The 27756-nt window shown below is 40.7% G+C and overlaps 1 protein-coding gene across 7 annotated transcripts in view; it reads left to right on the forward strand.

Annotated features, from left to right (window-relative positions):
* Positions 1 to 27756, forward strand: part of NALCN (sodium leak channel, non-selective) — a 315418-nt gene that overhangs the window by 258695 nt on the left and 28967 nt on the right. For all 7 annotated transcript variants that reach the window (XR_013232146.1, XM_077343802.1, XM_077343798.1 and 4 more), the window contains 13 exons: positions 2512 to 2585; positions 7594 to 7695; positions 8554 to 8623; positions 10795 to 10886; positions 12186 to 12308; positions 14404 to 14460; positions 14653 to 14773; positions 14872 to 15003; positions 20464 to 20631; positions 21528 to 21632; positions 22822 to 22928; positions 25590 to 25710; positions 25798 to 25896. Coding sequence is in view for 6 of the 7 variants with exons in the window: in XM_077343802.1 (XP_077199917.1) it covers positions 2512 to 2585; positions 7594 to 7695; positions 8554 to 8623; positions 10795 to 10886; positions 12186 to 12308; positions 14404 to 14460; positions 14653 to 14773; positions 14872 to 15003; positions 20464 to 20631; positions 21528 to 21632; positions 22822 to 22928; positions 25590 to 25710; positions 25798 to 25896 (1371 nt within the window). In the remaining variant the exon portion in view is untranslated. The remainder of the gene's footprint in view (positions 1 to 2511; positions 2586 to 7593; positions 7696 to 8553; positions 8624 to 10794; positions 10887 to 12185; positions 12309 to 14403; positions 14461 to 14652; positions 14774 to 14871; positions 15004 to 20463; positions 20632 to 21527; positions 21633 to 22821; positions 22929 to 25589; positions 25711 to 25797; positions 25897 to 27756) is intronic.

Genomic DNA, 27756 nt, shown 5'->3' on the forward strand with positions numbered 1-27756 from the left:
ACTTTCATTAATTTTCTGTCATCAGCAACATCTGGGTGGTTGTCAGATATGTCGACTCGTCATCCATAAAGCAGATGTGTATTTGTCTCTTCTTTTTATTGAAGCCATCTGCCTTCCTTTAAGCTATGGTACAATCCTGGAAACTTTGACAGCTTTATCCTCTGCCTAATCAGATTTTGAAAGCACTTTGGAGCCACAGAACTGGCTTTATTGCATGATGAAAATAAAAATGATGGGTGGAGGGGAATCAATCAAGTTTTGTAAAATAAAAGACCTTACAATTACAGCTTTTTATGAAGGAGGCTTTCAGAAATGATTATTGTGAAACATTTTAAGGCAAGTGTCTTTCTACATATTTACTGGGTTTTCAGATAATTTTGATGAAATGTTTCTTACAAAACAATTCTCCATCATTAATACTATTAAGTTATCTAGAAGTATATGCAGAATCATAACTATGGGTAGTCACAATATATTAATGCTTTTCACTCAAACATTTCCTTGAAATCTTTGAGTGAGGCCTACATAGATGATCAAATGTTTCATTATAGTTTCAGGTTAGAAAATGTACCTTTTAGAATTTTAATTAACTGTTGATTATTTTATGATGTTTATTATGGTGCATTTAATAGGGTGAACACCACCCTGAGCCAGCTTGCTGGGAGGTTGGTATACAAATCTAATAAATAAATATCAGAGCAGAAATATTTGAAACTGCTGAAATACCAAAACACACATTTTTATTCATGCAATGTGAAAACCACAATCTCCCAGCAGTGGCATACCAAGGGTTTGTGGTGTGGGGCGGGGTGCTCTGTCCCAGATGCATCTTGAGGAAGGCCCTTGAAGGAGTCCCCTTGAAGCCAGCATCATGTTGCATCCAGCCAAACATCTTTCCTTAAAAAAAACATGCAATTCCAGTTGAAGCCACTAGGGTGTAGGGAAGTCTGAGCATTGAAAAAAGCATTCTAGGATTGACTTCTCTGTCTCCATGTCTGAAGCAAACTTGCTTAACAGATTGTAGAACCAAGCCTGTATGCTGATAATAGCTACAGTAATTGCCAGCCTGCAGGTTATTTCCTCCAATAGTCTAGCTTTTTCCTCTCTTAATTCCTCTCCCTCTTTCCCACAGTTTTCTCATTCATTTCTGTATCCACAAAATTTTTCTCTCTCCTGTCCCCGGCTGCCGCCTTTATTTTCACTTCTCTGTTTTAAGACCTTTCACCCCTATCCTGCTTGGGGTCAGAATGTATTTAAGAGTAGCATAGTAAGGTAAAGGTCAAAGTATCCCCTGTGCAAGCACCGAGTCATGTCTGACCCTTGGGGTGACGCCCTCTAGCGTTTTCATGGCAGACTCTGGTTTGCCAGTGCCTTCCCCAGTCATTACCGTTTACCCCCCAGCAAGCTGGGTACTCATTTTACCAACCTCGGAAGGATGGAAGGCTGAGTCAACCTTGAGCTGGCTGCTGGGTTTGAACTCCCAGCCTCATGGGCAGAGCTTTCAGACTGCATGTCTGCTGCCTTACCACTCTGCACCACAAGAGGCTCTACAGTATAGTAGTAAACCTTTAATATTATGAACAGAAAACAGAGTTTGCTGGGCACTGTACATTGCACTGGTTCTGCTAGGCTTCAAAACCCTCCCCCCATATCCATACTTGGACTGTGATTCAGTGCTTGACTTCAGCTGGCATTGCCATAGTGGCACTGGGTTTGGCGGACACTGTACCTTGCGTTGGTACTGCTGGGCTTGCAAAAATGTGCCCCACCTTCAGGTTCTGGTGCAGAGATTTTCTGGCTTTACTTTAGTCCCTGGAAACAATGGAGGATAGGGGGCACCTTCTTTGGGGGCCAGAGTGTTTCTTAACATCCAGTTTGAGGAAGCGATGCTTTGGTTAGTGAAAGTCAGTATAAAGGAAGATTGCTAGTTCTCAAAAATACCTTGTATATGTTTGGGAGGGTCAGCCCTTGAGCTTCAACATGGAATACAGAAGCCCTCCCAAGTGCCTGTTCAGAACATAAGTACCACATGTGGTGTTTGCCATCAAATCACAGCTGACTTATGGCAAGCATGGAGGCCAGGGGTAGTCAACCTGGGGTCCTCCAGATGTCTATGGACTACAATTCTCATGAGCCCCTGCCAGTGTTTGCTGGCAGGGTCTCATGGGAATTGTATTCCATGGACATCTGGAGGACCACAGATTGACTACCACTGAATGTAGGCTTTTCATTTGAAGATACGTTTAGAGGCTATGGATAGCATGACTGGCCCACGGTCATATTCAGGCCCTGGATAGCTCCTGCCTAGCCTGATTTCATCAGGTCTCAGAAGCTAAGCAGGGCTGACACAGGCAGACAACAGCAAATTGCCTCTAAAAGTCTGTTGCCTTGAGAACCTATGGGCTCTCCATAAGTCTGCTGTGACTTGACAACAGCAACAAAAATGAGTGGGTCAGTTTTCTGACCCAGGCCAGGAGGTACAAGTTAAAGCTTTTTCCTTTTGTTCCACAGCTCCGGAAGTCTGTTTTCAGCATTAGGGCAAGAAATCTTTTGGATAAGGAGACTGCAATCAATAAAATCCTTAGGTAACCACTGTGATTTAATGCTGCTTTCCATGTGATTTATAAGTTGCTCTCTACTGCTGAATCTTTAATCTTTTTGCCCAGTGTGTGTGTGTGTGTGTGTGTGTGTGTGTGTGTGTGTGTGTGTGAGAGAGAGAGAGAGAGAGAGAGAGAGAGAGAGAGAGAGAGAGAGAGTGCATGCAACAAAGCATGATATTTTAATGAGTATACCTTGGTGTAATTTTAAAAGGTTCTATAGGTGGACAGATGTGATCAGAGGTTCCATGCAACAGAGGCCAGATGCCTCCCACTCACAAACTCTTTCCATTGCTCATGCACCCAAATCAGAAGCAGATAAGAAAATGAGCTAACTTTGACTACAACAGCTGTGCAGTCACATGCTGTTTATGTGGGTTAACAAACCCAGGGTGTACAGGTTCTTTAATCCCACACAAGGAGAGGTTTTGGGGTCTCTTCACTAGCATGCGAAGCTTCCTTCTTTTCTGGTCTTGTTAGAAACAGCCTGCTTGCCAAATGCCTAAGGCTAAAGACCCAATAGCTACCCTGACCAGGGAGATCATGCAAATTGGCCCTTCAACTTCAGTATGTTGGTGATCCCTGAACGCAGTTGTGTATATAATGCCTTACAGAACAAATCAGGAAAAATGTTTAATGCTAATCCCTGAAGATGTGGAGTAGCCAACTGGAGTGATTTAAAACTGCTTTTATGTGGTATGCAATGGACCATGGAACATGGTTGCAAGTTCTTCAGAGTTAACCTCCCATTGTGCCCTGGAGATCTCATGGAGTTACAACTGTTCTCTAGACTACAGAGATCAGTTCCTGGAGAAAACTGCAATTTGGGAGGATATTCTTGATGGCATTAGACCGACTGAGGTCTCTCTCCTCCCCCAACTCAACCCTCTCCACCTGTACCTCAAAATATCCAGGAATTTCCCAACCCAGAGTTGGTAATCCTAGTCCTAAAAGTAAAATCTGATGTTCTTCATGACAAGATGAAGTACTAGAGATGTACATTCAGATAATAACTAATCAAAATCTAAATGAATCACAACTAACCTTTAATATAGAAGAAGAGGAGCTGTTTTTGGTATCCGTTTTTACTACCCAAAGGAGTCTCAAAGTGGCTTACAATCCCCTTCCCTTCCTCTCCCCACAACAGACGCTATGTGAGGTCGGTGAGGCCGAGAGAGCCCTGAGATAACTGACTGGCCCAAAGTCCCCAGCTGGCTGCATGTGAAGCAGTGAAGAATCAAACCCACCGCTCTTAACCACTACACCAAACTGACTTTGAGCTTGTCTAATTAGTCCAGCTACAATCATGAAACATATGGCTCTAACCCCATTGGCTCTAACCCTGGCATCTCACTGTTTGCTGTGTATTTCTTCTGTAGTAAGAAGGTCAGCGACCCCGCCTTCACCTGCAGCCGCTGCTAGGTTTGGGAGTGAAAACACAGGCAAGCTCCATTCACATGAAGAAAGTGAGGCAGTTCTTTTTAAAACCTTGTCCCCTACCATTCATTTATACCAGCATTCAAAGGTGGTGGTTATTTTTTTCTGTCCATACTCTAATACTAGAAATCAGCTGAGCAGAGTGAAAAAAAACGAGATGAATTTTGGAAGCCACTAAGCAGGTTAAGATGAGGAAGAGGGCTTATCTCTCTTTCCTTGCACTTTGTTTTTAGTTAATAATATATACTCCCAACACACGTATCCCACCAAGGAAGGTAGCAAAGCTTTCAATGGACTTTGTGTCCATTGTGCGTGAGGATTTAGTTTAGTTGCCTCTAAAATAAAGATGCTTTTTCTGCTCTTTCTAAAAAATTAGCAGGGATAACTTCCACATTAGCAATTCTCTATGATCCTGCAGTACTTGAGAATTTCATCCCAGCTGGGTAGGAAACAAACCCCAAAGCAAAATGCATTTTCCATAGAAAACAATGGAAATAGCAAAACAAATAAATAAACAAATAAATAAATCAAACAGGTTTAAACTGTTTCATGAATAATATTGCTAGTCGTTGAAAAAAATGACCTCAATAAAATGTCCAGTCATATTCCAGCTTTGCACCCTGTGGCATCAAATGTGACATCAGGATTAGCGAGAGAGGCATTGAACATTCCAATACAATTTACATGAGCAGTTCAATGTAGAATTTCAGACATGGCTGATAAGATTTAAGAGCCAGCTGTAGGAATTAGCAGCTACCCTAGTAACGTGACACCACTTCTGGGATTTCTCGAAAGAATGTTCCAGGTGTTTCTTAATAGTAAAAAAAAGTTGAGAAAGGCTGGCATAGAAAGGAACTCTTCCTCCTAATGGATGGCCGCCCTGACTCTCCCCCAGAAAAATTAGCCAGCTGCCTGGAAGCGGTGATGGGGTTGCTCAAGCAGAGTAGTCTGAAGCTCAACCCTTCAAAGACAGAGGTCCTGTGGCTGAGCAGGAAAGGATAGTAAATTAGTAATAAAGCAATAGTACATCAATAGTAAATTAGTAGTAAATTAGTGGTAAATTAGTAGTAGACGAATAGTATATTAGTAGTAACGCTGTAGTGAATTGGTAGTAAATCAATAGTAAATTAGTAGTGAAGCAATAGTAAACTGGTAGTAAATTAGTGGTGAAGCGGTAGTAAAGCAGTAGTAAATCAATAGTAAACTAGTAGTGAATCAATAGTAAAGCAATAGTAAATTGGTAGTAAACTGGTGATTAATAGTAAAGCAATATTAAATTGGTAGTAAAGCAATAGTGAAGCAATAGTGAATTGATAGTGGTAGAATTGATATTGGTAGTAAATCAATGGTGAACTAATAGTAAAGTAATAGTAAATCGACAGTAAATTATTAGTAAATCAGTGGTGGAGTAATAGTGCATCAATAGTAAATTATTAGTAAGCTGGTAGTAAAGTAATAGTAAGGTGATAGTAAATTAGTAATGAAATGATAGTAAATTAGTAGTAAATTAGTAGTGAATCGATAGTGAAGTGATAGTAAATCAATAGTAAATTATTAGTAAAGTGATAGTGAATAGTGAAGTGATAATAAATTAGTAATAAAGTAATCATAAATTAGTAGTAAAGAGATAGTAAATTGGTAGTGAAGTGGTCATAAAGTGATAGTAAATTAGTAGTGAAGTAAAGTAGTAATAAAGCAATAGTGAAGTACTTGTAAAGTGTTAGTAGAGCAGTAGTGAAGTGGTAGTAAAGTAATAGTAAAGGAGTAGTAAAATAATAGTAAAGTGGTGGTGAAATAATAGTGAAGTAATAGTAAAGTAGTAAAGTAGTGGTAAAGTAATAAAGTAGTAGTGAAGTAGTAGTGAAATAATAGTGAAGTAGTAGTAAAATAGTGGTACAGTAGCAAAGTAGTAATGAAGTAGTAGTGGTGGTGGTAGTAGTAGGAACATTTTATGACTACTACTACTATTACTACCACTACTACTGGAATAGTAACAAGCTATGTGGCTTTAACAGGAAAGTGGCATCTGCCCACCTCTTTCAATTTTGCACTAATGGAGCAAGCTGTATGAATGAAGCTAAAGCTTGCATAGGGCAGGCAATAGGGGATAGATTTGGAATAATATCAGCTTTTTGTAGCGGCCCCCTTATACTACATGTTGGGAGGTCCCCCTAATCTTAAGCAGTAACTTTTCTATTGGATGCATGATTTGCTGTTGAAACTGTTCTGACCGAGCAGTGAAATGAGGGCTCTCTCGGCCTCATCTCCCTCACAGGGTGTCTGTTATAGGGAGGGGAAAGGGAAGGTGATTGTAAGCTGCTTTTGAGACTCCTTCGGGTAGAGAAAAGCGACATATAAGAACTAACTCTTCTTCTTCTTAAATGGACTCCCGGGAATGGTCCATGGGGTCGTGATGAGTCGGACACGACTTCGCAACTAAAAACAACTTTTCTCTTACATTCCAAAGACTGCTAATCATATACTTCACGAAAACTCAGCTAATAATTATTATTCTGTGATAGTTGCTAGGAATCAGAGCTATGCAACGGAATGCTTTCTGTTTCTATTTCCAAATGACGCTCATGCAGACTGTATGGTGCTGGGAGTTATAAACTACAACTTTTCTCGATACAACGTTCATCTGATGTTTTTACTGTGCTTAAGGGAAGCAGTATCTTCTGTATAAGTTCTGTTTTCCAGTTAGTGTAACTAGCTAAATAAATTTTAAACACTTTCTTTATAGTGGCTGAAACAAACTTTGGGGCAAATACATTATTGCAGTGCTGGAATTATACATTCAGTTTGGCAGCCAAATGACATTTCAACCAATTTCTGGCAGCTCTGAAAAATAAATCTTCAAAACAGAATGACCTTTTCTGTCGTCAGAATTTTACTGGACAGATAATCTACCTTTTAGCATATTTATAGGCCGACTTTCAGCCAGGCAGTTCCATTGGTTCAGGTATCTTAAGGGAGTTCTCTCAGGTAGTCCAACAAATTATTAAATGCACAACACTCTTATTTGATCACTGTGTTTCAACCAATATATATAACATTAAATTTAATTCTGCTTATTAAGATTTCTGCTCACCTAGAGAAAAAAACCAAGTTTTGCAGAAATATCCAAACATTGGAGTGGGGGGAGTTTCCTAAAAAAATACCTGCCAAGTTTCAAGTGATGTGCAGGCATTGCAGGATTAAACAACTGTCAGGGGGCATTTTGTGTTGCTCTACATGGTGCCTGATGTTTTTTGGTCCCCACAAGAGGCTGAGGTGGTCAGGGTAGGGGGTGGGACAGGGGAGAGGGAAGGAAATTCAGTGTGGAAAGCTATCCATGAGAAATGGTAAAGAGGTAAAGAGCAGGAGGAGGAAAAGAAACAGGGAAAGAACAAAGAGAGCATGTTAAGAAAGAGAGCCAGAGAAAATGAAGAGGTGTGGGGGGTGCAAAGAGGAGATAGCATGAGAAGAGAGCTGGGGGGGACTGGGATTTCTCTTTCCCTCGGATTCTTCGTGGTTCCCCATGATTGTTAGCTGCCATTATACAGTTTCATTTTAATAGGGCCTGCACTCGTCAGCGCATGTTGAGTGGATCCTTTGAGGGGCAGCCTGCAAAAGAAAGATCCATTCTCAGTGTCCAGCATCATATACGTCAAGAACGCAGGTAAATAAAGATACAAAAGTATCTGAGAATAGGGGACAGTGAGAGACATTGTTTTAGACCAAGCTTTCTCAACCAGGGTCTTATGAAACCCCGAGGTTTCTTGACAGCTCTGGAAAGGTTTCCTGAATGGGTGGGAGTTAATTTTTAATATATTTTTAAAAAATTGTTAAACTTTTATTGTGTGATATGACCATATATCAGGGGTAGTCAAACTGCGGCCCTCCAGGTGTCCATGTACTACAATTCCCACGAGCCCCTGCCAGCATTTGCTGGCAGGGGCTTGTGGGAATTGTAATCCGTGGACATCTGGAAGGCCGCAGTTTGACTATCCCTGCCATATATGGTCATGCCAACCCTTCCCCCCTCCCAAAATGGCCAATGGAATAAAGGAACTCAAGTAGGGGGGAAGGAGAGGAGCCCAGGTGGGCATGTACACAGCCATGTTTCCCAACCACATTCTGCATCATTGTTCCACTTCTGGGGTTTCTCAAGGCCTGAAGAATATTTCAGGGGTTTCTCAATGGTAAAATAGTTGAGAAAGGCTGCATTAGACACTTAGAAATGAGGATCCACTTACACAAAGAGCTAACGTCCATTATTTCCAGGATGGCATTGAAATTCACTGAAACGTACAATGGGGGAACATTTTTATTTTAAGCGTAACTGGATTCTATGATATCACTTTAAAACAGTAAAAGAGTAGGGGGGGGGATTTCTCGTGCAGTGTCCGACTAGCTGAGATGTAAGCTAAGAGAGAATTATTTGAATTTAATGTACTCTAGTCATATATAAAGATAATGTTTGACCTCGGTCGTTTGATCTAGGTATTTATCATCCAAATAAATGTGGTTGTTTCAGGTCTCTAAGACACGGCTCCAACAGTCAACGGATCAGCAGGGGGAAATCTCTTGAAACGTTAACACAAGATGTAAGTCTAAATACAAAATGCAAGGCGAGTAATTAATATACAATAATAGAATTGTCGTTTCCTTATAGATAGCCAAAATTGAGCATCTAGGAAAAGAAAAGGCTGAATGTTGAGTGATCTCTCAAGTATATAATTCCAAAGACTGTTTTATTATTAAGGTCACTTTGAAAAAGTTAAGCAATCAGAACGGGGTCCCAGGTATTCTGGAAACCCATCTTTCTGAATCTTCCTCAGTGATTGCTTGCTGTTCTGGAATACAAATATAATTCCCAATCAAATATTGTTGTTGTGTTATACAATTTTCTAAGACATAAAATTAAATCAGAACACTTGCGACATGACAGAAATGCTGTTGTAATTGATCATATAACACTATGTAATGCTGGTACTGGGATTGTTGTATTGTGGGATTTTAATTTTGTGAGCAGATAACTTTAAAAGAAAATGGCAATAAAGTATGATCTCACCTTAATATTAACATCTGAACAGAGAAACTTTGTATAAATTGCTTCTGTGGCTGTTTTTTTTTTGGGGGGGATAGATTTTCATGATAAAGAATCGTCTGCAAGAAACTGAAACTCTATCATGTTTTTGTTACATGACAAATGTGATACGGTGATGATTATTAAATTATCAGCTGAATAATAGTTCATAAATAAACTTGGTGTGTTTGAACATCTGAAATCGGCTGGGGATAGGAAGGTTTCCAGCTGACTTTGGAAATCCTCAGACCAAAGACCCTGGAAATCCCTCTTCTCGAGGAATGCTGACCAAGTCAGATCACAATCTACTGTTCTTCGGTTTGCCGACAACAGTCCTCACCCTCCCCTATCTTATCCTTTATACTCAAATGAGTAGCCGTGTTCGTCTGAAGTAGCACAATAAAATCAGAGTCCAGTAGCACCTTTAAGACCAACAATGGTTTATTCAAGGCGTGAGCTTTCGAGTGCAAAATCTAGTCAAAATTATGAGCTGTCAAGGGCAAGTTAACATAATACCAGTGTTATAATATCGTTACTCAATTTTTGTTTCTACGGTTATGATTGTTATTATTATGATTGCAATGTATATCCCTATGTTTTACGTAAACCACCCTGAGCCTTATGGGAGGGTGGTACAGAAATACAATAAATAATTAATAAATGAATAAATCTTTAGCCAGGACAGGAAGTAGAGTTGTGGTTCTTCCTCTAGCTGTTTTCAGTGGTTCCCTCCTAGTGATGAAGTGATGGCAACCAAGTTGCAATCCCATTATATGGAATCGTCCTGGGATGCAATGGTGTCAGAATAGAATCCTGTTTCCCTTTCTTGCCTCATTTTCTAAGACACGATAAACTAGCCTTGGAATCTGTGGTCTAATTCTGCACATGCTAGACAGCCTCCACCACAAAGCTTGCTTCCTCTTCCATTTCCACAAGGACCTATTAGAAACCACTGATCTAGAGCGCTAGAGAAAGAGAAGCATGCTCCATAGCAAAGGCTGTCTAATGAGCATGAGTTTGTCCACAGGACCTGCATTGCAGAGTGGAAACTTCCCATAAATTCACAAAATTTCACAAAGGCATACTAGAAAAATGTAATGTTTCCCCAGATTTCTAAAGCAGCCATCATGAAAAACAAACCTAATTTGGATGCTCTTTTAAGCAAAACCATTGCTGTGCCTAATAACAAAGAAGTAATGTAAGCTTTTGTTCTGCTGAAATCATTGTATAGACTTTAGTTTGTAAAGAACAGGTAGCAAGAATGGTTTCCATTCTTCCATCCTTATATCAAGCAATTGTTTTCTGCTTGAGTAAACTGACATTAAAGGGTTAGAGCACAATCTAACCAATGTTGACTCCTTTTAGTTTCCGTTGGCTTCAGTCACTGTGATTTAAGCATGTGTCTAATTCTCCCACTGAAATACAGAGTGTTCATTGATGGCTGGATCATGCCCTTGGCTAATGTGTTTAATGGTCAAGTATCCAAGTTGCAATAGCTGGATGTAATTAGTAATCAAGTTAATAGTCAAGGTTTCTCAATACTGAATAAAAACCTTCACCAAGTAGTACTAATGTTCAAAGTGAACATTTTGAAAGGTTACATGCAATTACATCAATTGTCTTGCTTTGATCTTATAGAAGAAAAAATAAATGTGTGTGTGTGTGTGTTTTTTTGTCCCCTGCTTCCAGCATTCTAACACAGTACGGTACAGAAATGCCCAGAGAGAGGACAGTGAAATAAAAATGATTCAAGAAAAGAAAGAACAAGCTGAAATGAAAAGGTATTTTGAATTTTAAACATCTTCAGCCATCTTGTTGAATGTCTTTACTCAGTGATGGATCAGGAAGACACTAGCGGCCACTTCATATTAATATTCTTTTGCTAAGATAAATGTATGTGAACAATAACAACATTGGAGTCCAATGGCACCTTTAAGACCAACAAAAATTTATTCATGGTGTGAGTTTTTGGGTGCATGCATACTTCCTCAGACAATGGAACAAGGGTCATAAGAGTACAGATATAAGGAGAGAGGAAATTAGCAGTAAATTATGCAGTAGTAAATCTTATTTAAAGAGCCAGTACACATCAATTGTGTACAGAAGAAAATAAGAGAAACCATGTTGGATCAGGCCAATGGCCCATCCAGTCCAATACTCTGTGGCACACAGTGTCCAAAACCCAGGTACCATCAGGAGGTCCATCAGCAAGGCTCAAACTCTAGAAGCCCTCCCACTGTTGTCTCCCAATATAGATCCTTATTGCCCCAGACATAGTCTTCCATCTATATCTTGTGGTTAATAGCTATTGATGGGTCTCTGCTCCATGTTTATCCAATCCCCTCTTGAAGCATCTATGTTTGTTGCCACTACGACTTCCTGCAGCTCTCCTGTTTTATAGGATGTGCATAATTTGTATACATATAAGTATTGTTTGACATTATAGGGAATGTGCATAAAACGAGGAAATGGGGCCAGCAGGCACCATCTTGCTCTCTTCTATGCTTGCGCGTTCATTTTTTGTATGTCCTGTGTCCTTCTACCTTCTTTCTGAAGAGTTTGGAGGTTTGTCCTTGTAACTTCACTGTGAGGTGGTTGACTGTTGCTTGTACAATTAGTAAGCATTTGACTGGAGAAGCAATCAACAACAAGCAAGTTTCACAGATTTGCTTGTTTCCCTTATTCCAGTCCACTACAGGCAAGTTGGAGTCAAAGCCTTACAGTGCAGTCCTAAACAGGATTACTCCATTCCAAGTCCATTGAAGTCCATGCGTTTAGAATGGTGTGACTCTATTGAGGATTGCACTGTTGGCCATCTAACAGGGATTCCAGTTAGGAAGGAAATTGGGGAACTGGATAAGGATGTCCTCAACATGACTTGTCACAAAGCAGACCAGTGATCATTACAGCCAAGCAGGCAGCTGTACATTTGTTTCCAAAGTGAATATTCTATGATCCACGCTGCAGTAACCAAGTGAAGATGTCTATATTTGCCTGCATCTTTGTCAGTGAGCAACTATTTCGCAAGTACTTATTATTATTGTTATACTATTGTTAAATAATATATTATTGTTAAAAAGGAAAGTCCAGGAAGAGGAGTTACGGGAGAATCATCCATACTTCGACAAGCCTCTTTTCATAGTTGGCCGTGAACATCGATTCAGAAATTTCTGCCGAGTGGTTGTAAGAGCTCGCTTTAACGCGTAAGTATATGAGCAGATTGCAATTGTGTGTTTGCTTGAGTTCGGCATCCTCCTTCACCACACCCATCCAGTTTCATCTGGTGGTATGGTTCATGTTCCTTCTGTAATGTTATAAGTTCACTAACATTTCACATTGGTGGAACCCATAATGTGATGATGTTGCACCATGTGGTTATTATACATTTATTAATTGCAGCACAAATTCATTTTATTTGAATTATATGTGCTTTGAAGTCCGGGTTTCATAGGAGCATTGGGTGGTACACAAACATTTAAGTGCTCTTTTGCTCTAATGGGGACTGTTTGAAAGTTTCACCTGACCTTGAACATGGCTACTAACAGAAGCATATTGTTTGTTTATTTAGTTAGATTTTTATATCGCCCCTTCCATACCTCTAGGCAGTTTACATAAAATGTCATAGGGTAGTTACATAGGACATCATAACAAATATAACAATCCATCATTGGTTTTGTATTATATTTATATCTATATCTATATCTATATCTATATCTATATCTATATCTATATCTATATCTATATCTATATCTATATCTATATCTATATCTATATTTATATTTATACCCCGCCTCCCCCCGAAGGCTCGAGGCGGCTTACATAACCCCGTCCCCTAAAACCATAAAATGACAATAAAAACCGATAGTTTACAGTAATGGCAACAGCGATGGCGTAATCTACTCATTTGCCCTCCACATCCTCAACTACAGGAGGGGGGTGACGCTCTCTACCACCAGTTTGTGAGGGGGGGGCTGATCTTCTTTCTGCCCGGCCTCAGTTATAAGCCTGGCGGAAGAGCTCCGTCTTACAGGCCCTGCGGAATGCTGGCAATTCCCGCAGGGCCCTCAGCTCTTCCGGGAGCTCATTCCACCAGGTTGGGGCCAGGACCGAAAAGGCCCTGGCCCTAGTCGAGGCCAGGCGGGCTTCCTTGGGGCCGGGAACGACCAGTAGGTTAGCCCCCGCAGAGCGTAAAGCCCTGCGGGGGATATAGGGCAAAAGGCCCTATATTCTCTTTTCCTTTAAGATTTCGTTTATATCCCACCTTTGATCATTCATGACTTACATAGAATTTCCAGGAAGCCTCCCATTCAGACACTGAGCAATCCTATACTTGATTAACTTCAGTAGAGTTGCATATTATATGCCTCTAGCCTTCTTGAGAGGTAACAGAAGAGTGGGTTGCCTAGTGCTTTCAGTGAATGTACTTTCTAGGACATTGGATAATTGATGTTGGATTTTCTGGAAAATGCAGTTCTCAGAACATACTGGCAGAGGAGAATTGGAACTATTCGCTCATTCATTCATGAGGTTTCTAAACTACCCCTCTCCAAAAGTGGAGGGACTTCATTTGCAATAATTGATAGTCTGAGTTGTTTCCCATTTTCAACATCACTCCTCCTCAACAGATTAATGGAGTTGGGTTGTCAGAAGAAAAGGGATAATCCTTCTTTGGCTTGTACCTTCTGTACCATCTAGCAGTCAGAAAGCTCATTTGTTACTCTGAACCAAAGGAATACATCAGCCTGTCTAAAATGATCCAGGTCTTAGGGAGAGGGAAGGCATTGAACTATAAAGTTCTACATTTAAATGACCTGTGGCACTGAGTAATATTTCCATTAATTCCCCTTAATTTATTATTTTTCTTTGGTAGCATTGAGTAATATTACTACTTTTTCCAGTCTAGAACCAATTATCAGTCAGCTTCATCAGGTTATCCCAAGTTCTAGTATTATGCAAATGGTTATGTCTATATAATTTTAAAATTATCATTCTCTTAGTTATCTTCCTGCCCCACCCCCAAAAAAAGCTGAATCAGTGTCTGAACAAAATAATTTGAATTGCCTTTCATGGAATGCATTAAAATTATTTTTAGAAACATCACTCTGTCCTGGCACACAATCATTGAAATTGTTTGATGCAGTTTTACTTAAATAGCTTTTGTTTCAAAAATAGAATTATAGCTTCAACCCAATTAGAGTGCAAGATGGAGGAATTTCATATATAAGGAGTGTGTATGATAATTATATACCATAATAATATAGCTTGCAGGATTCTGAAGACGTGCTTCCTCTGTTACAGTTCTAAAACAGATCCTGTTACAGGAGCAGTAAAAAATACCAAATATCACCAACTTTAGTAAGTATTTTAACTTAATTTGCTCTGGAAAATCGATTACTTTTTCGCAAATCTGTTGTGAGAAAATTTGTTATTAAAAGTTTGGAAAACGTTAAAGTTGTGGAGCATTTTTGGTTGGAATCCATCTATGCTGTTTATCAACTCTTCCTCTAATGATTTTACAAGGAGCTTTTTTCCCCTTCCATTTTGCAGTGATTTGGTGGGATTGGTAACTTACCTGGACTGGGTAATGATCATTGTTACTATATGCTCCTGCATTTCAATGATGTTTGAATCCCCCTTTCGTCGAGTTATGCATGCCCCAACACTTCAGGTAAGTCTGTGGATGTCTCTTTCATTTGTTGTACAAACTCATCTCTTTTCTTACCATTTTAGCCCTTAATAACCATTGATTTTTGCCTTGCTTTCCAGATTGCTGAATATGTTTTCGTGATCTTCATGAGCATTGAACTTAATCTGAAAATCATGGCCGATGGCTTGTTTTTCACTCCAACGGCAGTCATAAGAGACTTCGGGGGTGTCATGGATATATTTATATATCTTGTAAGTTTGTATTCTATATGGATTTCTCACAGACATCCTTCAAATTCCTGTGTTCATTTTTAAAGTGTTTGTTTTGAAATTTGAATTAGAGTGCATATGAGGAGCTAAAGATAATTTTTATTCATAGATCGTGTCCAATTTCAAAGTACTTTTTAATGATTTAATCTGAAATACATAGCAATTGACTTTTAAATGTTAGAGAATCATATATGCTAAAGTGTGATTCAGTTGTATGGTTATGCTTCTTCGTAGCTTATCATTCTGCTGTCCAACATATACAGTTAGCAAAATCTACTTGGAGAAGCTGTGGTTCAGTGGTAGAGTATCTGCACACTTCCAGTTAAAAGGACTAGGTAGTGGGAGATGTGAAAACTACCCCTGTGTCAGAACCCGGAGATCCGCTGCCAGTAAGAGTAGATGATACTGGTCAGTATAAGGCAGCTTAATGAGTTTCTCTTGGCTCTAAATTCTCAACTGGTTTCCCTCTATTCCTGTATGAAACCTCCATAACATCATTATTTCACCCTCTTGCTCAGTTCAGTGCCATTTCCATCCACTCATCATCTCTTGGTCTGTGTTTACAGTTCAGATGCCTTGTGTACCCAGTCTGGTGCTTCGGCTTGTTCATCTTGGATGCCTGAGTGTGTTGAGATCAGGGGGAACAAAAGTCTAAATAAATACATAATTTACTGATGTGTTTACATCCATCAATATCACTTTTGCTTATAATAGCAAAACCACCCATCTGTCACCAGATCATTACTGGGTATCACAGAATCAAGTTGGAAGGGGCCATACAGGCTATCTAGTCCAACCCCCTGCTCAATGCAGAATCAGCCCAAAGCATCCTAAAGCAGTGGTCCCCAACCTTTTTATCACCGGGGACCACTCAACGCCTTTTACTAAGGCCCGGTGGGGGAGGTTTGGCTACTCTCAACCACTGCCCTAGCGCTCTCTGATCACTATGGTAATGTTTAAACATCCCTTCAAAATAAGATACAGACACGCCACAACAATGAAGTGTGTTGTAAAGGGCCGGGGGGGGTGAAGTATAGGGCCGGGGGGGGGCATCCTTTGGGGCCCACCTCCAATTAGTCGAAGGACCACATGTGGTCCGCGGCCCTCAGGTTGGGGATCGCTATCCTAAAGCATCAGAAAGTATCTAATCATAAGGGCCCAGTCTTCCTTATCATTAAATTTTCTGTCCCTAAATGTAATGATTTTGATCATTTTACCATTAACATGTCTCTTTCAAGCCCACTTTTTGGCTGTGTTCTCTTAACTAACAGCCTCCATTCCCCCAGAAAACTTCTATTTTAATTCAGATGGAAGTGCATACCTTCCTTGACGTGCATCTTGTAGGGAGTCATAGCTGACTAGACTTGAAAATAGGATGTGCCTCATTTGTGTTTGTTTAATCCGTGCCTGTACTTGGCAAATAGATAATAAATCCTTTTATGTTATGTAATGCTGAATTACCCATACTTGGTGTATAAATAACAAATCAAATGTTATCTAAAAGAGTCTGTTTTAAAAATTCATATGAACTGGTTTAACCCATGAGCAAGACTTCAAAGTAAAAACATTCTGAGCTTGATTAAATCTTACAGAAATTACACTGTGTCAGAGATATAATGAATATAATTTGTCATCATCAATTTGTATTCAAGCTTAATGTTCCTGCAGTCAGAAAAAGAGGTTGTTTCTCACAAATCTTTCTCTTATCTTTGATCAAAAATTTTACATGGACTGTATATATTCCAAATTATTTCCAACATCTTGAAAAGCTGCAACATAAATTTATTTAGTTTGTGTTGCACCATATTCATTTGTGTGTAGTTTTTTTGAGAAAGGAGAAAGTTGCATTAATGTGTCCCAATCTTTAAAAAAAACTGAATTGATTTTTTTTTTACACAAAAGGATATGTTATCATGTTTCTTAAGCACCTTTGCTGGGAACTGAGGCCTATCAAAATAAAATGAGTTATGCTTCCAAGAAAAGGAAGTCAATATAATGTCATTGAAACCAATGAAATAATTTTCTAATTTATATCCTACCCCCATGCCCTAACCCAGGGGTAGTCAAAATGTGTCCCATGAGCCCCTGATCATGAACACTGGCAGGGGCTCATGGGAATTGTTGTCCATGGACATCTGGAGGGCCGCAGTTTGACTACCTCTGCCCTAACCGAACTAACACAGCTGGACCTAACCCTGCTGGGTTAGGGTCCAGGATCCCGCTTGCACCCAGGGGCTCTCCTGGACCCATCCCCCAGCAATCTAACCTAAGGCTAATTCCCCTACTAATCCGGCTCAGTTCTTATCCCACTGAACTTTGGGAGCCAGTACTGTCCAGACTAGATCTTGCAGACCGATATTTCCCAGTCACTGGCCATCAGATGGTTGTGTTCTAGTGGCCAGTCCCTGCAGCTGCCACCAGATGTCACAAGCAAGTTGTATGTCCAGGACCTCCTTTGGTCACCAGTTGTCTCCACCTCCCCAGCAAAGAATGATTTGTTCTTCCTTCTCTGGCCACAGCCATTGCATCCGCGAGCTATTGCCTGGCCCAATTGTTTAGGATAGTTTGATCTCTTACCGCCCTCAGGGATGGGTGGCAAAACTGTAGTCATTTGCATTTTGGTTGTGAGACATTAGCAAGCTTTTCATGGATAAAGTCTTGTTGCTCCGCCACGACCTTCCAGCCACAGTTAATACAGAAAGAGAGCTGGAGACCCATTGGCAATCACTGGAGGTGATGTTTGATGGCTTCAGGCAGCTCTCATTAACCAAAGTGGGCAAGATACTAGGCTCAGTGAGGGCGATCACTTGCCCTCTTGATTCCTGTCCATCTTGGCTGTTCTGAGGAAGCAACCAGCAGATAGGAGGTCCATTCAGGGATATTATCAACCTCTCCCTGTCTACTGGGAAGTTCCCTGAGGCACTGAAGGGGGCAGTGTTTTGTCCCCTGCTGATGAAACCATCACTTGATCCATGGGACCTGCCCAACTACCAACCAGTCTTGCATTTGGTGTTTCTTGGTAAGGTGGTTGAGAAGGCCACCGCAAATCAGCGGATAGCATTATTGGGAGAAGCTTCGGCACTTGATCCATACCAGTCGGGATTCCTTTCTGGCCACAGAGTGGGGACAGTGCTGGTCACCTTGATGGATGATCTCCAGTACCAGTTGGATAGAGGCGGTTCCGCCATTCTCATTATGTTTAATCTGTCAGCCGCATTTGATGTGATCGACCACAAGCCCACCACCTTGCCTGAACTGGGATTCATGGGACAGCCCATCAGTGGCTACTGTCCTTCCTATGGGACCAAATACAGAGGTTTGCAGTGGGGGAGGAGCTGTCATGGCTCTTTCAAATCCCTTGTGGGATTCCTCAAGGGATGGTCTGCTCCCCCATGCTCTCCCTGTGTACTGGGTCTTTTCTGCCACGGGGTAAATTATAGTAACTATAGGGATTTTAATTGTTTTAGTTTGTGGAGTTTTTATGATCTGATTGCGACCCTCCACAAGACAATCTCAAGAGCGGTGGGACATAAGTTGAATAAATAAATAGATATATAAATGGCAATACAATACAAGTTCTTGGCACGATACATAAGTATTCATGAATCCACAACATATATATAGCTTGAAACTTATAACTGTTTTGACATCAAAAAGCATATGGCATACATCCAAGAGTTCTGAAAGGACTCAAATGTGAACTTTTGGATCAGATGGGAAAAAATCTGCAATATATGACTATAATTTGCTTCCATTCCCAAGAACTGGAAGTTAGTTAATATAACTCCCATTAAAAAAAAAAGATTCCAGAGGAGATCCAGGAAATAAGTCAGCCTAACATTGATACCTGATAAGTTGGTGGTATCCACCAGGCCTTTGGTCGAGGCTAAGGCCAGAAAATCTTTGGTCACCTACCATCCTCTCCCTTTTAGGGGGGTCATTATGATTGATAAGAGCTGCCCACTGCAGATTGAGCTGGCTGACCGGACTCGTGAAGGATGGGGCTCTAAGAGGAGGGTTATGTCACCAATGTTGGGTTTGTTGCTATTTTTGTCTATTTTAAATGGGGTGGGGTTTCATTGCATTGGGATTTTCAATCTGTAACCCAACAAGAGCGGCGCAAAATAAATTTAAAAAGGAAATTAAAAAAAACTGTTATGAAAGAGAATTAGAAGAAGAGTTTGGCCTTATATGCCGGTTTTCTCTACAATTGCCTTCCTTTTCCTCTCCCCACAACATACACCCTATGAGGGAGTGAGGCTGAAAGAGCCCTGTTATTACTGCTCGGTCAGAACAGTGCTGTGGTGAGCCCAAGGTCACCCAGCTGGTTGCATGTGGGGAAGCAGGGAATCAAACCCGGCTCGCCAGATTAGAAGTCCGCACTCCTAACCACTGCACCAAGCTGGCTCTTGATGAACACATTGTAGGCACATTAATGAACAAAAGATATTGAAGAACAATTAGCCTGGATTCTGTAAAGGAAGAAGATTTTGTCTCACTAGCCTTCTAGGATTCATGTGGACAAGGATGATCCAGTAGATATTGTTTATCTAGACTTCCAGAAATATTTTGATAAAGTTCCTCATCAAAGGCTCGTAAATAGATTCAGCAGTCACAGGATAAGAGGACAAGTTTAAAGCCTGGTTAATAAGAAACAGTGAGTGCTTATAAATGAGCAGTTTTCACAGTGGAAGATGGTAAGCTGTAGGGTACCACAGGGTTTAGTACTAGGTCCAGTGCTTTCTAACTTGTTTGTTAATTATTTGGAGTTGAGATTAAGCAGTGAAGTGGCTTAGCTTGTGGATGATATTAAGTTGTTCAGGACAGAGAGAATCAAGGACTATGAGGGGCTCTAGAACAGTGGTTCTCAACCTTCCTAATGCTGTCATACTGTTCCTGATGTTGTGGTGACCCCCAACCATAAAATTACGCAAGTGTTCTTTCACAGAAATTAAACAAAAACTGACCAATGGCGTGAAGATCCATTGTTCATGATTGTATATAAATTGTTTTTTTCCCCAGGGTTTCTCGGTTCAGTTCTGCCTCTTGTCCCACCATGCCAATCTCACTCTTTTCTGCTGCTCCAGGCAGACGAACACTCTCTCAATCTACCCTGAAAGGCTGTTGTGTGCATGCTGTCGTGACCCCTGTGAAAGGGTCGTTCGACCCCCAAAGGGGTCCCGACCCCAGGTTGAGAACCGCTGCTCTAGAGGGATCTGTTATTTGAATATATATTTTTATTATTTTATCATATAGAATGTTGTTTTTAGTGTTCAGTGTTTTATTTTATTTTTTATGTGCACTGCCGTGGAAACCCTGATCAGGTGAAAAGATGGTATAAAAAATGGTTTAAATAAATAAACTTATTTCTGTGTAAAATGTTGTGGGTTCTTGTTTCTCTATTTGATTAAATTCTTAGTCTTTTAAAATATCTTTCAAAAGGTAAGCTTGATATTTCTCTGCTGGATGCCTCAGAATGTTCCTGCTAAATCAGGAGCTCAGCTCTTAATGGTGCTGCGGTGTCTCCGGCCCCTCAGGATCTTCAAACTGGTGCCTCAAATGAGAAAGGTTGTCCGAGAACTTTTCAGTGGTTTCAAAGAAATCTTCCTAGTAAGTGCAGCTTTGTTTGCATTCACATTTTTTGTTAGCTGCAGAATGAACGCCCCTGGCCATAACCTTAAACAGTAGGTTTGAGCTTCTGTTTTGTCTTGTAACCATCTCTAAACTCGTCTGGTTATCTCCTTGTTGCATCTATCAAGTAAAAGGAATCAAAAATAACAGGCTATGCTGCTCTTACCCCTTGCTACAGGTCTGTTTGCACATTCTGAGGAATTCATTCGCAGCACGCAGTTTACATGTCGTTCCTTGAAATCTGATTATTGTCATGGTAGATTTAAAAAACCTGTCACTTAGGCTTGAAGGCTGTGACCCTGTTCCATACATTTTTCTCTCTGGCCACAGTGGAGGCTGTCTCCACGGCAGCACCGGTTTCTCTCACTCAGGGTGTTTCATAACACTCCTTGAAAAACATTGATTTTGTGCAGACAGAAGGACTTGGTGCGAAACGAAGAAGGTGTCCACAGCAGAAGATAGCCTCTGCAGCAGCTGGGGACATGTGCACATGGAACAATGTCCTAGGATCCAAGTCATTATGTGCAGCATATGGTCAGGAAGCACTATTATGCGTTGCTAAGTAACTTTATTGATCCCAGCCTTACCTGGAAAGACACCCCCCTAGATAAAAGGGGATAGATCCCACCCCTGTCCAACCACTCCACTGATAAACATAGGTATCTTTCTTCCAGCCTGAAGAACCTTCCACCAACTTAAGTTACTTTTTCTCCAATGGAGGAAAGTTGGATCCACACCATTATTTCATACCTTGCAGGAAAAGACACAATCTTGATTAAATTAATGGTTTATTAGAGGTATTAGTAGAACAAGGATCTGGCTATTAAATAAAACTGTCTGCAAGAAGTTTGCTTACTTTTAATTCCCCCTTACAGGTCTCTATTCTTTTGCTGACATTAATGCTTGTTTTTGCAAGCTTTGGAGTTCAGCTTTTTGCTGGGAAGTTGGCTAAGTGCAATGATCCACACATTATTGCAAGGGTAAGAACATGATTCTTTTATTCTTTTATACATAAGTAGCAGTTCCACTGACTATAAGAGACTGGTTACGGAGCAGGGGAAAATACATTATGTAGATATTTATATCCTGCTTTTCTTCCCATTCTTCCCATTCCCAAAATGTCTTACGGCAACAGTCTCCCCTCCAACTGGTTCATGCTAATATTAGAATGATAAATGACATCATGATACAGCTCTTGACTAGTTTGGACATCGAAGTACAGAATTACCTGATATAGAAAATCATTGTCCAGTCATAATCCTCCAATATCTTATGAACTGAACACCATTGCAAAAATAATGTTTTTCTCAGTGATTACATCTGGGATTTGGATTTAAATAAAAACATTTTGAAGCTGTGATAACAGTGTTGCTAATCACCAGGCTAGCATTGCTAAGGGGCAAGGGTGCTGAACATCAGTGCTACTGAAATACGGCATGATGGGTCGGATCCAGTCAACCTTTTATTTAAGTCTTACCCTCATCCTTATTACAGTGCTTAGCATTTACCCATCATGTTCCCATCATCCCCAATATAGTCTTCTTGCTGGCCCGAGGAGACCCCAACCTTGTTTTTGTTCCAGCAATGGAAAAGCTGGTTAGATCCAACCTGATGTATGACACATGAAAATCTTACATTGCAGCAGCGAGCTAGAGCTGTGTCTTCCCAAGTACATTTGACCAGTTTGGAAGAAGATCCTTGTGCATCATATCAGTATAGACCAGGGGTAGTCAAACTGCAGCTCTCCAGATGTCCATGGACTACAATTCCCAGGAGCCCCTGCCAGCATTCGCTGGAGGGCAGCAGTTTGACTACCCCTGGTATAGACAGTGCAAACAAGTGGGCTGGTTATTGGTGCTAACATCAGCTTTATCATCAAAGCTGATGGAGAGTAGAGAAGGAAAATGGGATTCACCAAGCAACTGACTAATGTTTTTGATTTGACGTGCCTGTGAATAGTTGGACAAGAAATGTAGGGTCATCGTCCCCATTTCCCATGCATATTATCACCCTTGCTGGAGTTGGATGACCCATCGTTAAGGTGTCAGTCTAAAACCAGACAGACTAAAAAGAAATATCTCCAGTTCTAGGTATGATTCATGGAATGTTTTTTATCTATCTGAAGAGGGTTATTTCACCACATTTTGTTTGATTGTTTTGTTACGGCAGGAAGACTGTTATGGGATATTTCGAATAAATGTCAGTGTTTCCAAAAATCTAAATTTAAAACTTAAGCCTGGTGAAAAGAAACCTGGATTTTGGGTTCCCCGAGTCTGGTGAGTAGTTTGTTTTTGGTCTGTCACTTCACTCAAAGAGATGCAGTTAGTAATACTAGAATATGGACCAGATACTAGGCTATTTAACAATCAATTTATATAGAACAGAAAAAAATAAAACTACTGATAGTTACAACCTTATCTTTTATGCATTCCTTATTCAATGGAAGTGATACTGTTCAAAAAATCTAGCCAATAATACCTATGAATGCCCGGTAGAAGCAGATGATATAATATATGAGCTAGCTATTTCCCTATAGATATGTCTTTCCCCAGTCATAGATATAAGACCAATAGCAAAAAAAAAAATTATGTGCACCTAACTTACACGTGAATGTAATACCATATTTGAGTGGTGTTCATGCAGATTGCTCTTCCCGCCTCCATCATGCAGGGGAGGGACAGTGGTTCAGTGGAAAAGCCTCTGCTTTACATACGGAAGGCCCCAGGTTCAATCCCTGACATCTCCAGTTTAAAAGGACCTGTAGGTGATATGAAAGACCTCTACCTGAGACTGTGAGGAGTTACTGGCAGTCTGAGTAGGCAATACTGACCTTGATGGACCAATGGGCTGATTCAGTATAAGCAGCTTCATGTGTGACCATGCATACACTGCTGGTACAAATGTCTGAAATGACTGACAGTAACTGTTCTTTCCAAGTATGACTTCCTACACTGTTGTTTTAGTGCTAAGTTGCACAATACACAGGACATCTGGATGCAGTCTTAGTAATATTGTGCCAAAAGCAATGAAAATAATAATGCTGGTCTATTAAGAAGTTGTACCAGCATGACTAGAGACTGATGGTACCGGTTATATGTAGCCTAGGGACAATAAAACAATTGAAGGCAGGCAAAGCAATTTTCAAGTGCATAAAAGCTACAACAGAAGAGGTGGATGTATTAGTTCGGCCCTGTAAGAAGGAGAATCGGATTTTTTTGTTGCAGTCATTTAGGTTTAGAGCTAGACAAAAGCCAAACCACTTACACGGTAGTTGTCTCAAGGAAAGTTACAGAATGCACTCACTGACTTTATCGGAAAGAGATTGGAAAGGTATCACATTTAAATCCAGCTCATTTTTTTAAAAGAAAGCTCAGTGTACCTTATGTGGGGCTCCAGACTTTGACCTGCAGACTCCACATCTTCAGCAGTCCTTCAGTACTGAGTGATCTGAGGCTATCCACTGAGCCAAAGTATTCCTAAGAACTGGCCTCAAAGGCTTTCAGTGTTTCCTGGAGCCATGGATTTAGAATGGTATAGAACTGCTTAAGATAGAACTTGATTTTCTTGCAGAGGGTCAGGTCAGACAAGGCATATATTGAACCTCAGATTGTCGGCTAGCAAAACATGCATTATACCATTAAACTGTGGCCATTCTCAAACAGCATCGCCTTTGCTGCAATCAAGTATATGTTTGAATAAGCAAACAGTGGTGTGAATCCAGAGTTCCTCCAAGGAGCCTTCTTCCCACTTTACTGGTTCTTCCATTGAAGAAAGAGACACTTAAGCGGGGGGGGGGGGGCAGGCAGGGGGAGGCTCCTTAGACTGAAGGAAGGATTCGGATTTTGCTCAGTGCAGTGGTAAGATAGCAGTAGGTTCCACCCCACAAGGTTAGACATGTCAAAAGCTCACAGTGGGGCAGCTCCAGAGGAGTGATTTGGAGCTGGAAGGTTTGACATCTTCTCCCCTCATTCCTTTCTGCTTCGATTTAGCTCCTCTCCAACAGTCTGGTCCCAAGCAGAATCACACCTTTTGCAGGGGGGTAGGCATAGCATAGTGATACGTTCAGTGCATGAGGAAATCTTCAGAAAAATCTGCTTACTGATTCTGACAGTGCTTCAGAAGTTGCTCTCTATACCAATAAATGTTGTTTTAAAGCAAAAGTTAAAATTATATTATATTCAGGATCTCTTTGGACACCCCCAGTTTTCCAGCAACAATCTAAGAAGATCTACCAAGAAGGCAGGGACATGTTATTTAATGGGGTTTACTCCCAGGAAAGTGTCCCTATGTGCCCCCCCCCCAGAGCATTATTGTCTAGTGACCAGAATCTACTTAGGGTCTCTGGACATGAAGAAACAAAGCTCACCACAGCCAGGGCCAGGATCTTTTTGGCTCTGGCCCCAGCCTGATGGAACACTCTGCCAAATGACATCAGGTTTCTGTGGGACCTTAAGTTGTTCTGCAGGACTTGCACAACAGAACTGTTCCACTAGGCCTAAGGTTGAGGTGAGAAAGGTCCATCATAATTGCTGGCACCCCTAACCAAGAACCCACCCAATTCGAACATCACTGGAATGAAACAGGGATGAAGTATGCAGCTAATGTGAAAGTTTATGTAGTTTAATGATTTAAATGCAAATGTTAATTATATTTCATTAATTTTGTGCTGTTTTAACCCTGTAGGCCGTCCTAAGCCTTCAAGGAAGGACGGTGAATCTAATAATGGTTCACTGCCCCAAGCTATTTTTTTTTTAATTGCCCATGTTATAGATAAAAGTATCCATAGTATATTCATATTCATCTCTGTATGGTTGAGAAGGGGAGTTGGGTGGAATTCGCCAAAGATTTTCCTTTGAATTCAATGTTTTCAGAGTCAGATCTAGTTAGAGAAACAGTGAAGGAGCTTAAAAGTGCTCATTTCATTCTTGCTCTTACAGGGCAAATCCCCGGAATTTTAATTTTGACAATGTTGGAAATGCGATGCTAGCACTGTTTGAAGTCCTTTCCTTAAAAGGATGGGTGGAAGTCAGAGATGTCATCATTCATCGTGTGGGGCCAGTAAGCATGAACTTCAAAACACGCCAATGTTTCGTTCTCTCTTTAACGTCTACAGGTGAATAACTTAATTTGTTTGTGTTTATGCAGATCCATGGCATCTATATTCATGTCTTTGTATTCCTGGGCTGCATGATTGGATTAACCCTCTTTGTTGGAGTCGTAATAGCAAATTTCAATGAAAACAAGGTAAGTATGGCAGGCTTTTCATTTTTGCATTCAATTATTTTTGTGGTGCGTGGCTTCCTGTAGTGCAAGATAATACGATGGACAGTGGCTCAGGTAAACTTTTCTGTAGTTCAGGAGTCCCATAATTGCCATATTTCTTTGTAGAGCTGCCAAGAATTACACAATTCTGATTACATATTTTCAAGCATGCGAATATCAATAAATATAAATTATGGGTTGGATCCAACCAGGTTTTTTTATTATTTTAATTTTTATTGTATATAAAGCGCTTACAAAAGATGTAGGGGAAAGAAAGGGAAAAAGAAACAACTAGCTGAGAAAGTAATTGTTGATACATGTAAAAGTATAATCTGTTATTATCTTAAAGAAAAAAAAACATATTCAGTTCCCATTGCATGTTAGTCCTAATCTAGAAGTTACTGTTGTCTTTCTTAGCCAAGTAATTGTTAATACTTATAAGGATACAATCTATTGTTATTCCAAATAGTATATAGTCAGTTCCCATCGTATATTGGCCCTAACCTAAGGGTTACTGCTGCCTTTCCTAAGAAAGACCAAGTAATTGCTCCACTGTTCATCTCATTCTTCAGGTGGTTGCAAATGATGGAATTGTGCTCTTTTCCATGATGTATCTGCCGGCAGGTCTTGAAGTATTTGTGCTTCTTGATCCACCGAGCTCAGTGGCGTCGCCTGAAGCTTTTTGGGTGGAATATTTTTTGCCGCCTTGTTGTCAGGTCCCATAAAGATATCTCTTGATTGTTTCCTGCATGCGGTCACCTTTGAGTAGACTCTGTATATTTTGTCAATCCAAATCTCTTCCTCCTCTAAATAGTCTTCCAGGCTTTCGGTGCTTTCCTTCCTTATATCTGTTTTCCCAAATTCTTCCAAGACTCTTTTGATTTTTACGTTCCTATCTCTCTCCCACTCCTGTTGATTAACTTCCAGACATTGAATTCTCGTTTGATGTGTTGCTGTCTGAGTTGTGTTTTCATCAGCTGTTTTTTTCAAACCGTCGATCCTGTCTGAGAGCTCTTTCTTGGTGTCTTGGATTTCCTTTTCAACCTTTTTGACTGCTTTCAGTATCTGTGAGTTCCCTTCGCATAACAAATGAAGGAACTGTGAGTTAATTTTTCCATAGTTCTAAACAGTCACAGATTATAGGCAGAAAGTCTCGCGAGGTCTCGCAGGAGTTCGGGCGATCAAAAATTATCAGTTTGTCAATCTCCGTGTTAAGTCAGCGTCCCCCACTGAACTCTCTTTGACAAATCTTTAAACTCTTTCTTTTCTTTAAGCTTTTTCTTTGTTTGTTTAACGAGTGTATTTATCTGGCTTGCCTCCCGTCTGAAGAAAGGATTCCCTTGTAAATTGGTTAGGGGGGAAGGAGGGGGGCTGGTGCCTGGCTTTAAAGAATAGGAGAACAAACAGAAAACTCACAGTCTTTACGTTGCTGATTTTTTCAGACTTCGGCTCTTGTCAGTCTGGTAAGAGATAATCTGGGAAGTATGCAGGATCAGCTGGTCGTTTCAGGCTTAGAAAGTTGTTTACGATGAAGACGCAAATCGTGGCCTCTAGCACAGGCAGCGGAGATCCGGAGAACTCAGTCTCCGCGGATCTGTAGGACCCTCAGGGCGCCGTTCCCGCTTTCTGGGGCGACCGCTGAGCGAGATTTGCGCATCTGCTCAGGTCTGCCAGGTGCATTTGCTCCTGACCCTCTGCTTGGCTCGAGAGCTCGTCACAGACTGAGCTAACACAGCGCCATCTTCAGTCGTTGTCCTTGGGATATCATTTCTGTCTCTCTCTATCCAACCAGTTTTTTACTGGTGAAATAGGGAAGAGGGATCCTTTTTGGCCACCCAAAAA

Source organism: Paroedura picta, chromosome 6 (genome assembly GCF_049243985.1).
Source record: "Paroedura picta isolate Pp20150507F chromosome 6, Ppicta_v3.0, whole genome shotgun sequence".
Taxonomy (NCBI): Eukaryota; Metazoa; Chordata; class Lepidosauria; order Squamata; family Gekkonidae; genus Paroedura; species Paroedura picta.